Here is a 12,535-nt window from a genome sequence, read left to right as displayed (position 1 = left end):
TTTTTCCCCTGATCTGTATTTTAAATATCACATAGGTTTTCTTGCAAAAACATTTTCTCAGAGGTTACCCATAATGAACTGATGGTTAACTATAATGAACTGATTCTTCTCATTTGTGGGAGGTTCATCACATGTGAAGTGTTTATAAATCTGATGGAGTTACAAAAAAAAAAAAAAAAATCTAATCTCTCCTACTTTCACTGACTTTATTCTTTATAATTCAAGAGTCAACCCGTATTCTCAGTCTTTCATTAATGCCACTGATTAACTGTAATCTTACCCACGGCTCCATACCTCACGTTTAAATACAATATATCCAGGCATCTCGAAATTAGCGAAACTAAAACTTAGGTTTTCATTCCATTATATTTTAAAAGGACTGGTTGTGCAGAGTCAAGGCCTTTTTGGCATTAGAAAGAAAAAATCGTCAACAAGGCTCAAGAAAATGGAGAAACTTTTTTTTTTTTTTTTTTTAACTGGAGCAACGAAGACTCATGGAAAACATCAGTTTCCGAAAGTCATAATTGGAACACGGTATCAAGCCACTTTAAAGCATGATAAAATGCAATAAGGAGGTAAAGTCGAATACGCTCAATATTCCTCAAGGGATTTACAAATGACTGTCAGTAGCTGGGGACTTTCCTGCACCTTCGCGATTACTTTACCTTTATTGGAACACGGATGAAAAACACACGCGTGACTGTGAGGGTGGAGAGGAAAGTGAGGGGTGAGTGTGTGGTAAAGGTACTTACGTGAGACTGCGAGGGTGAAGAGGAAGTTGAGAGGTGGGTATGTGGTGAGGGTACTTACATGTGACTGTGAGGGTGAAGAGGAAGGTGAGGGGTGAGAGTGTGGTGAAGGTACTTACGTGTGACTGTGAGGGTGAAGAGGAAGGTGAGGGGTGAGAGTGTGGTGAAGGTACTTACGTGTGACTGTGAGGGTGAAGAGGAAGGTGAGGGGTGGGTGTGTGGTCAGCTGACACTCGTACTGGCCTGCATCGCTCAGCTGCACGTCCTTGATCCACAGTTGCCACGCCTGAACACATTACCAGAAGAAAAAGAATGTTTAGATCTCTCCTATATCGAAGACACTTGGACCATTAACCTCTAAATCCGAGAAGGTCACGTCTATTGTGTATTCATCTCAGTTCTCCAATACTCGTCATATGCAGGGGTAAAATAGGAGGGAGGGAAAACATGGACCAAGTTTTTGACTCAGATCCATATGAGATGCATCGCATTTAAAGCGATTTATTTTCCATTTTGCATGAACTGTGTCTTGTATGATATTTATATCTCATTAATAACGACATAATTTGAATTAAAAACACGACTGAGATATAATGTGCATGATAAAACGCTAAGGAAAAGGTTATATGAAACCTTAGCCACTTAAAGACCTCCAACCTCAAGACTTGCTGTATTATTCATCTTAATGATATTCCCACCTACCGATCTGATCCCAGTTAAGGAAAACCTATCACAGTGAAGGAGGTCAATCAGAGTTTATATCTAGCTAGTTTTTTTGTTTGTTTGTTTGTTTAATCTACCATATCTATCCCATCTAAGTAATATGGTTAAGAAACAGCAAAAACAAAATGTTACTTACGTATTCTGCCGAAAACATAAATCGGACAGGGGAAACCAAGTTCTTAATTCCTGACAATTATTTTTAAAGCATTTAACGAAGGAAGATCGTGTCTGGTTGCTCTGTGTTGTTATGTGGGATGCAGGCTGGTTTCATCTGATAACCACTGGTGTTTAGTAAGTGTCCGGTAAACAGCAATGGCTTTCCATCCCCGTTTGCCAGATTATAATTTAAACATACAGACTTAGCTTCATTATACCACTAGCTATTCTGACCACAAACAACTCATCCTTAGAGAGACTGTACTAAAAATAAGACTGTTTGAACCACTTTTCTACATTTCCATACATCCATCTATCATTCCATTTCATTTCTCCCTGTCAGGAACGTAGGAGCCCAGGGCTAGGCTAATTAGTCTAGACATTTAAGGTGAGGGTGTGCGGCCTCTCTCATCGCTATGTTGCGTTATATAAACAATAAACCACAGCCACCCATCAGATGTGAACCTCTACAGGCACAATCCTGTTCCAGCATCTTAGCCCACTAATTCACCCGGCGTCACTTAGTTATATGATTATCACCCAGAGTAGTAAATGATTTCCAGGTTTACAAGGAACCATTTGGCTTTTCACTCAGTGCAGAATCACCAGAAGACACCACTGCATCGAATGGGTGGGTAGTGAGCGCCTCCGTTATGCCGAGTCAACAGCATTGAACAGTAATGAACATCAGCAGTATTTAACATGGTATAGCCGTGTTATGGTGTGTGTGTGTGTGTGTGTGTGTGTTAATCCAACTCAACTATTGGAGCTGTTACCTAATTCTTCTTGTCACATGGTACATTATCTCCTTCATTACGATAATTCATAAGTACCTTTTATCCATACTGCCACCAAACGAGTATATTCAGTTTAAAAATATGCTCTCATAATGATGGGGTCTTGGAAGGCTGCATCCAGTCCCCTTTTTTTACTCTTACCTGACCTAAAATTTGCCGTCTCTGTAATTTGAAAGAAGAGATGTAACTTGATAAACATTAGAATATGATGTTAGCCCAAAAGTGTTGTGGAAAGGATGTAGTGTAATGGTAAGAATTTTTACTATCCCCACCGTTATTGTTCATCCAGTGTAATGCTAGTGATTTTATCCCACCGGTATTCTTCAATCAGTTTAAGGACGGATATTTATAATCTTACCGGTTGTTGGTACTGGTTAACTCACCCGTGGATAATACAGGTGGTACTCGACTTAGTATAGTAGATGATAATTATTTAAGAAAAAAAAGAATTGTGGTAGCGTTTGTAATTTTTGGCCGAGCTTAGATTTAGTCAGTACCACAGGTGGTCGTCGTTCCCTCAGCGAAGGAATCTTGAATTGGAAGGGGAGTGAATTAGGCTTGAGGACTTAATTCCCTTGATTAGGTACACTAAGAAAATAAAAAAGATATATACTTTACTTTAATAATTTTATGCTAATTTCCACAAAACATTTTTAATTACATGACCCTTTGTAGTATGAGAGATTGTACATTAAGACCATGGTTTGGATGATCATTCCTCCAACATTATTACCAGGCGAAAACAATTTGATACATACAAGCGATGTATGAAGTCATTGTACCATATTTTCTTTTTGTCAGTTACTCTTGGGCTCGACAATAGCCTCCAGACAGGGACCTTTTTACGAGCATGGGTTATCTTTTCGGGCTGGCATAGCCTCGAACCAATAAGAATGATTACTCGTGTTCATTTTCATCCATATAATATACTCTCATCATGTAATTCTCTAGAATCCAATATCAATTCAGTACTATTTACAGTTCATAATCATCATTGCTATATAATTACTAAAAAAACATAATCACTCGGGCTTGTTTAGCCTCGAGGAATAATTCAGCAAAAAAACATAATCCCTAAGAATTCATAATCACTCGGGCTTGTTTAGCCTCGAGGTACTATTCAAACATTGTATAATCACTAAGAATACATAATCACTCGGGCTTGTCTAGCCTCGAGGTTCATTTCAAAATTACATCATTGCTCACAGTCACTAAGTTCCCTTCCACGCTCCTAACTTCCTAACCTTAGTTACAAGAAAGAAAACGGTTAATGGTTTTGAATTTCGCTCTTCCGTTACCAGATTACATCACTTCCAAATTTCCATTTCTTATTTACAAAATAAAATTCACTTGATAGATCAATAATACTATTACAATTACATTTGGTTTATATAATAATTCATGGATAGAGTAATGTGTGTATGCTCAAGTCTTTGGACAATACTATGGGAAGGCGTCATGCTCACACTGACGTCGCCGGTGTCTGGGGACTGAACGAACGTCCATTATATACGACGTCTGGGCCTCGAGAGTCTACGTTAAACTTTCAACAATATAACTTCATATAGTCCATGACAAGTAAGGATTAAACAAAAAAAAAGAGGAGGGGGAAGGAGAAACGTGGACGGCTCACCAGAACGAACGTCCATTATATACGACGTCTGGGCCTCAAGTGAGCTCGCTAGCGATGCCACTGCTAAGTCAAATGAGGTGGTGTTTTTTAAATATGGTGGGTTTCAATTCTTCTTACAATTTATTTAGCAGTGTACCCATGACGCCAGGACTTTTGATTGAATTGGGGAAAATTTGGGATTTATTCCTTACTTAATTTAGATACTGATTCTATCACTATCTCACTTTGAATTTTAAGGCAGCTTATGCCATCTAGTGACGGCCAAGACAAACGGGACCTTTAAATCCTCACAAATGACATTATTTAGGCCTTTTGGACTGTTAATCTTACATATTTGGGTTCTAGCAGCTTCATTAGTAAACATTTCACAACTAGGTTACGAAAAGAATTGTATATTCATCATTATTCTGTTTAAGGTTTAAACTCGGCGCCCAATAGCGACGCACAAAGGAAGAGGAAAAGCTGCGCGCATCTGTTATTCATTACTCGACCAGACGGGGAATTCCCATAGCTCAACATCCACAATTACATCACCCAATGCATAGATACAGAGATACATACATATAAAAATAGTTAGCCCTACATTAATCATTAACATATGAATTACTACTTAGGATAGGAACTTATAAACTAATATTCAGGTTACACCCTATCTAACTTAAAAATTACAGTACCTCTAAACACATACATGAATATCAAATGTGTGGCACTACAGTAGGCCTGTGGAAGTGACTTGTTTCTGGCACTGAGCTATGTGACATAAGCTACAAAAGGACGACGATCTGGGTCAAGTTGGAGTAAATGCAGTGTTGTCCCTCCAGTTTGAAGTGTTTCCTCAAAGCTATGAAAAAACAGTCTGAAGGTACCATGAATCAAATGAGAATCACGTCATCGGGCTGAAGGGGTGTTCTGGGTTACTCATGCATCCAAGTGGTGGCCCAGTGGATAGAGAAACTCCCTGCTGACTGGGTGGATATAAGTTCGTTCCCAGGCTGGGGCATGGAACAGTGTGACGAGTTGAATTTCGTTAAAACAAACTACTGATCTTTAATAATCATTCCAATATATAAAAAAAAAATTCTGTTTATTTATCTATCTATTTTTTTTGTATGTCTCTTGCCAGACGCCTTAATCCAGTCAGGGAAGACCAAGAACAAATCGTCTCCAGGTCGCCCTGTCCTCTCCCATTTGGGTGCCCCCCGGTCCAACGCACACCATCCTCTCGCCTATATCTCTCCACTACATCCCTCCATCTCATCCTTGGTTTCCTCCTCCTCCTCCTCCTCCTCCTCCTCCTCCACTTATCTTATATATACTTTTGTTGTCAGGCTCTTATTCTCCATCATAAAAAATACTCCTGCTAATAACAAGACACCAGTCTTAGACGCCTTTGCTTATAGTCATTATGACTGGAGGGTTTTAGCGCTAATATAATAAAATGTGAAGTTATGTCATGTAGCACAACAGTTTGGCCTTACAAAAAAAGGTTGGTTAATCTATATCAAGAATCATACAGGAATGCATTATACAGTGTGACCCATACATTATGCTCCACTCCCACTCCGCTTGGCGATTTCTCGTGTGTTGTGAGGATGCTCAATGTTATCAGTATTTACTCTTCATTCAATTACTTCCCATTCCTAATACCACAACCACGCCCACACCAGCAGACTGGGCCGTTCCAGCAACACTTAAGATACAGCCACGTGAGTTTCTAGTGAGGCTCTATTTACTTGCCACCTTATATGTCAGCAGGTCACCCATAACGCCACGGGTTCCATGTTGCATCCACCAGAGCATGCAGGGTGTCACAGTCATCACAAGTATAGAGTAGCCCATGCTGAGGGTGTCGCTGAAGGAAAGGACATAACTTCAGGAAATGATAGATGTGGGAATTCTAAGCAAAATAAGTATTATATATACATATGGCCAAATATCAGCAATTACGGATCTGCAGTTACTAATGAGCTTATGGGCGAATTGTAAGGGAGACCATTTTCGTCCATAAGATCATTAGTGATTTATTGTAGCTCGGAAAATGGTTGAGATTTAAACACATGCTGATATAACAATTCTTGCTTAGAATTTTCTTACTTCTTGATTCTCAAAGTTTTTCCCTATTCCTCCAGGGACACCCAGTATATAACTCCCACCCACCGCGCCAGGCAATTGTGTGTGTGTTTTGCAGACGGCTGATTCATCATTAACAATGTTTGTCCTGCAATTGGCATTCATTTCCTACTCCCACTGCTTCACCTACACGTACACCAACAGACTGAGCTGTCCCCGCGACACGTAAGATACCATCAGATGAGTCTGTAGTGGAGCACTATTTACGGACCATCCTGTATATCAAGAAACAGGCGTCCACAACGCAGGTGTGGGGTGTGTCCGAGTGAGGAAGAATTTGGTGCTTTTCAAGCAGGAACATTTTACAAGCTATATAGCTCATGAATCGAACAAAACAAAATTCAGCTGAAGCAGTCTTCTCGCTTGGTTCGCTTGCTCAAAGACTTATCCCTTACATTCTTGCTAATGCACACGTGTGATTTGGTGGATCAGTAGAGTTTAATACATTCATACTTCCCTTCACTATGAGGGGTTTCCTGCAAACTGAATAATATGATCTATTTGTAGGAAGAAGAAAACATATGTTGGACGTCCTCGACCTCAAGGTTTTAAGAAATTACCAGGGGAGGTATTATGCTCATTTTACTCGAACTTGGCCTAAAGTTGCCATCACTTCATCTTCAGTGCTGGGTTGTAACAACATATTAACAATGGAATGTGATGTTAATCACTAAGAAGTGCTATGGACAGGATGCAGAGCTGTATTTTCCTGTCACTGTGCTACTTTAAATTAGCTGCAAAAGGATGAAAATTTGGGCCAGGTTAAGGTGAAAAAAGTATATAAGAATTAACCACACTTCTGTCCTCTTTGCAATTGAACTCTCAAAATGGTGACAAAAAGACCGACCCTAAAGATTCTTCTTTTACAGACCAGGAGAGAATGTCAGGAAGGAACTGTCTGTGTTAAGGATAAGGGGTCCCTGCCCAATTGCTTTTTTGCTGAGCCGGCCACCCTGGAATGAAAGGCCAGATGAGCTGACCAGACTGAAAATGGTTGGTGATGGTCAGAGGGTGGACTGATAGTGAGTTTTTTTTTTTTTTTTTTTTTTCTGTAGGTTAGTTTATTCAGTGAGCTGCAGCAGTCTTATCTCGAGGGATGATTGCTTTTTTATTTATGTGTCCAGCTCTGGGCACAAATTTCACATCCCGTTCCCTGAGGCCCAGCAGTCCTACTAAGTGCCACTACCTTGGCCCTGGCATGCACTGCCCATATTGAATGCACGCCAGAACTGTCTCGTACAGGATAGGAGCACTGGTATATTGCGCGCGCGCGTGTGTGTGTGTGTGTGTGTGTGTGTGTGTGTGTGTGTGTGTGTGTGTGTAATTCACCGGGTCGGTCAGGATCACCTGATGGTCGTGATCGTCAGCTTTTACCCTCCCGGAAGGGAGCTGAGAGCTCATATAGTCCGATCTAAGGGCAAGGCTGTGACCTTCACACACCCACACACCCGTCCCCTTGCTCAAGGGGGACAGTAACCACCCACTTCGTCAGTGAAACTTTTCGCAACCTGAACGAGGCGCGAACTCCCGTCCACCAGATGGCAAGCGGGAAAGTTACCACTGCACCAGCGAGCGGTGTGTGCGTGCATGCGTGCGTGCGTGCGTGTGTGTGTGTGTGTGTGTGTGTGTGTTTTACGACATGTTGGCGAGACTTGTGGTAGATCAGTAAAGTCTGCTTTAAAGATACTGAAATCCTTAAGCTGTTTCCTTCCCCAGCCAGGATTCGAACCTGGGTCCAGTGGGACTGCAGGCCACCTCCACCAAATCTAGTGTTGTAAGCTCTGAAGTAAAGTCCATTGCGGTGTCAGGTATAAATAACATTACGGCAAAATCACTTGTTTTGAGAAAAGGGCTTGTTGTAGAATTTTGCGTATCTGATGTTATAAAGAAATAACTTGCTGGGAAAAGGGGAAGTGAGCAGCTGTAGCAGGTTTTTTTTTTTTTTTTTTTTTTTTTTTTTTGAGAAATGGGTAACCATCAATACCTGTATATTAAAGGCTGTTCTTGGATAAAAATGAAAAGGATTAGATCGGATGTATGGAAAATTCTGATGGGAAATACAGTGAGAACGAGAAGTGACTTTGCTACTAACTCAAAGGAAAAGAATTTGTGTAAACTATCGAAGGTGGAAAATCAGCATGTTACTACAAAAAGAGCGCAGAGGGTAGGTTAGGTTAGATTAAGTCAAGTTATGCTATGTTCAGTTAGGTTAGGTTACGTCTCATTAGATTAGGATGGATGAAGTTAGACTGTTGTTCAGTTCGCTTAGATTAGATTAGATTACATATGATAAGAACAGTTTAGGATAATTAGATTAGATATGATGAGATTAGGTTAAGTTGATTAGATTACATTTCATGACAGGAGGACAGGTTGGTTTAGCTTGGACTAAGTTAAGCTAAGTTTGATTCGGTAAAGGTAGATAAAATTACATTAGATAAATTCCGAGGTGTTACCCAATAGTTCCCGAAATTTGAAAGCAGGGCAGAAACCGCTTGTCATACTGTGTGTGGATGCTAGGCGGCAACGCATGCACACTTTGTTAGTGCATCAAGTGGCGTTGTGCAGGGTGGATGCGTTCGCTGCATGTGTGTTTTTTTACCGTTGTGTTTGGGTTAGTTTGCAAATTTTGTGATCTCAATAATGGAGGATGTGGAAGAGCAACATGTGTGCATAACGTTTTGTATGAAACTCGGGAAGAAGCGGCAGAAATTCATAAAATGTTAAAACAATCATATAGCGAAAATGCTTTGGGAATCACACAAATCTATGGCTGGTTTAAGCATTTCATAAATGGACTAACGTCAACACATGACAATGCACGTTCTGGTCGCTCTTCCACCAGTTCACCTTCCGACAATGTGGCCAAAGTTCGTGCAACCATCCTTGAAGATTGATGTTTGTGATATTGTTAGTCTCTTGCATGGAACTCGACAATGCATTTTGTCTGGCGACCTGGCATGAAACGAATCGCTGCCAAGTTTGTCCTGAGGCACCTGGCTGTTAAGCAGAAGCAGCATTGCGTGGAGGTCTGCATGGAGCCCAAGGAAATAGCCAGAAATGACCCTAAAATCCTTTCAAGTGTCATTATTGGTGATGAAAGCTGGGTTTACGGGTACAACCCGGAAACCAAACAATCATTGCAGAGGAAGAGCCCAGCTTTGCCCCGACCAAAGAAGGCACCTCAGGTCAAGCACAATGTCAAGTCAGTGCTCATTGCTGTCTTCAACAAGGAGGGCACTGTTCGTGAGGAAATCATTCCTCAAGAACAGACTGTTAATGCAAGTTCTACTGTGAGGGTTTGAGATGACTCTGGGAGGGTGTGAAGCTAAATTGTCCAGACAAGTTGCACACAAACACAAGGGTGCTTCACCGTAACAATGCACCTGCACACACAGTCCTTGTTGTTCATCAGTTTTTTGCATTAAAAAAAAAAATGTCAGTTGTCCCCCACCCCCATATTCACCAGATTTGGTCCCCGGTGGTTTTTTTCCCTCTTTCCAATAATGAAAATTCAGCTGAAAGGACTAAGATTTGACACCAGTAAGGAGATTCAGGGGGGATCGTATAAGATCCTGAACGAACTGATGCTGAAGGACTTTCAGAACACATTCCGATCGTGGAAGAGGCGCTGGGATCGATGTCTTTGCGTCCATTGAGACTACTATGAAGGGAATGGTGGTGATTAGGACTTGATGTAAATTTTTACCCTCCACCTGACAGAGTCAGAGGAGGGTGTTGTTGTCACTGGGATCAGTGTGTGTCCGTTGAAAGAGTTGGGTGGCAGGGCAGCTGAGCGGCATGGCAGATGGGTGGCATGGCGGCTGGCCGGGCCTAGAGATTTCTTTTCTGGGCCAGAACTCAGAAAGTATCCACTATAGAGTCATGAACTTTAACATAGTTATGTGTCTTATGGTGAACTGATGCCCTTTGATAGGTAGAATGCTGTGTCTTAAGTAGTTTTTTTTTTTTTTTAATGAAAAACTAATTTAAATAATTTTTCGTTTCCGGGCTGTGGCTCAGAAACTAATACCGGTACAGGCTCCAAAATATCCAGGAATATGTGTTAATATGCCTCCTGGTGCCTTTTGGTAGTTAGAATGCCATGATGTTATATGTTTTGAAATTGCAAGATACAAAAAACTGATTATTTTAATATAGTTTTCTATAAAACTCTGCAATTATTACACCTAGGAGGGAGAAATTGTATATGATAAATAATTTAACGAATATCTGATTATGTGTGAAATTTCATGACTGTGCCTATTATATGATCATAAAAAATGACGGCCCCAATGAAATAAAAGCATGAGTCATAATTTTATCAATTCTGCTCGTAACTTCATTATTACCACGGATAAATTGCTGATTTTTTTGTTTTGATGTCTCTGTTATACGAGGGGGGGGGGAGGGCAGTTATGTGTGTGGTTATGTGTGCAGGGAAGTGAGGTATGTGCTTGGTCAGATGGAGGGTTACAACAGCATAGCATTGCTTATGTTTTCCCTTGTTTAGTCAGATTTCGGGAACTTTTGGATACTACCTCATCTGTTTATGTTACATTAGGATTAGTTTGATTTTTGTTTTGATTAACTTCTTTTAGACTTGAGTAGGTTAGATTTGATTCAAGAAGGTCAAGCTGGACCTGATTTGATTAAATATGCAAAGGATGCATTAGGTCAGATTAGCTTTGGTGAGGTTAGGATCTGACCTTGTCAGTGGAGTGTTTTGGGTCGAGCTAAATTAGATTAGATTGGGCTATGCTAAGCAGCACTAATTTAGGTTAGCTTAGGAAGTGGTTGTGCGTAAAATTTGTTTAAGTTAGATTAGGTTTAGTTGGGTCTGATTATGGATTACATCAGAATGTCAGCTTAGGAAAGGTTAGATTAGATTCCCCAGATCAAACTGCATTAGATTAGGTTAGAGTATGTTACAAGTTACAATGAATTAAATTAGCCTAGGTTAGGTAAGGTTAGGGACTGACCTTGTTGTGGGTGGAGTGTGTTGCAGTGAAGCGGTCCTCTGCGGCGTACACCTGCTGCCCCACCGTCAGCAGCTGATCATCCTCCCGCCTCAGCCACGTCACCTACACCACCAAGAGACTCACACACAGTACTTACATGACAAGGAAATCAATTATCACAGCGAAAACTTGGCAAAAATTAATACAGTAGAAATTCCCAAATCCAAACATCCAGAATCTAAAAACCTCCATTTTCCAAAATATCTTTCCATGCCTTGAAGTGGTCATGATACCCCCTGTCCTTTCAAAAGAATTGTTTACATGAAGAACAATATTATGTAGCCATGTGCAAAAAGAGATGCAACTTTTCTCATTAAATACCATGATTATTCTATGTATCAAAATATTCCGTTTTCCATAAAACCTTTGAATCTAATCATTTAGAATTTGAGATGTTGTACTGTAGTATTAATTAAGTTCTCAGGGGCGAGATAACCCATGTTTAGTGATGTTTAAACCAGGATCCATAATGTATTTAGTATCCAAGGATGAAATGTGTACCTGTCTACTGCTTGAGCAGGAAGTATTTGGCTATATTTCAGACAGTTCTGGTTACAAGTACTGGTTCACATCTCTCTTATCCAATATTCATGTTAGTGACATGATTAATGTCCACTGTAGCAACACATCTGCAGAAAAAGGATGATAAATTATCTTTAGAATCGTGGAGCAAAAATATATTATACATCCCTGTCCACTAAATCATACTTACCTGTCAAGTGGAAAGGTTTTAATTAGCTCGCTTATTCTGCAAAGATTCTTTCACAGAATAATAATATAGTGTGCACATTTCTTACACAGCTGTTTCATTACCATTTCCAATAATATTAAGACAAGTGTTGGTACAACCATAAGCAAAAGTTTGCCGGCAATCCTCTGCTATCATTGTGCCCAGCCTTTCATATTTCTCTTTCCCTCCAAATGAATGAGGGCAGCCTTCCGATCCTCATCCGCATTGCCATACAACAATGCTACGAAATTCTCTCTGATGCTAAACTAAAAGCTAATGGTAGTAGTGTAATCAACAGAACACGTGACCCGAATAGTGAGGTCACGGGTTTCATTCTCACGCTGACCAAGAAACATCATGGTAAAAATCTCGTAACACTGGTATATTTGTACATCTGGCTCCACTCCCACGTGACCCACCTAGCACCGCAAAAACGATGCCGAGTGCCAGCCCATAACCATGACAGGTGGGCAATAGGTAACTTACTGTCGAGCAAGAGACAAGGGATAATGAGGTAAAGGCTTACTGTACACTTGCTGAGACAACATTTACAGTGCAGGTTGGGTCAGGCGGGAATGGAGCCAATTGTCCATACA

General features: G+C 40.6%; 1 protein-coding gene across 1 annotated transcript in view; it reads right to left on the bottom strand.

The window, feature by feature from the left end:
* Positions 1-12,535, bottom strand: part of LOC145391153 (lachesin-like) — a 78,234-nt gene that overhangs the window by 56,148 nt on the left and 9,551 nt on the right. The window contains exons 4-5 of the mRNA XM_080265831.1: positions 11,171-11,272; positions 927-1,035 (exon numbers count right to left, since the gene is read on the bottom strand). Coding sequence (XP_080121957.1) covers positions 927-1,035; positions 11,171-11,272 — 211 coding nt within the window. The remainder of the gene's footprint in view (positions 1-926; positions 1,036-11,170; positions 11,273-12,535) is intronic.

This window comes from Coenobita brevimanus, chromosome 17 (genome assembly GCF_032717465.1).
Source record: "Coenobita brevimanus isolate Jiangsu-jjx chromosome 17, ASM3271746v2, whole genome shotgun sequence".
Classification (NCBI taxonomy): domain Eukaryota; kingdom Metazoa; phylum Arthropoda; class Malacostraca; order Decapoda; family Coenobitidae; genus Coenobita; species Coenobita brevimanus.
This window is presented reverse-complemented; position numbering and strand designations above follow the sequence as displayed.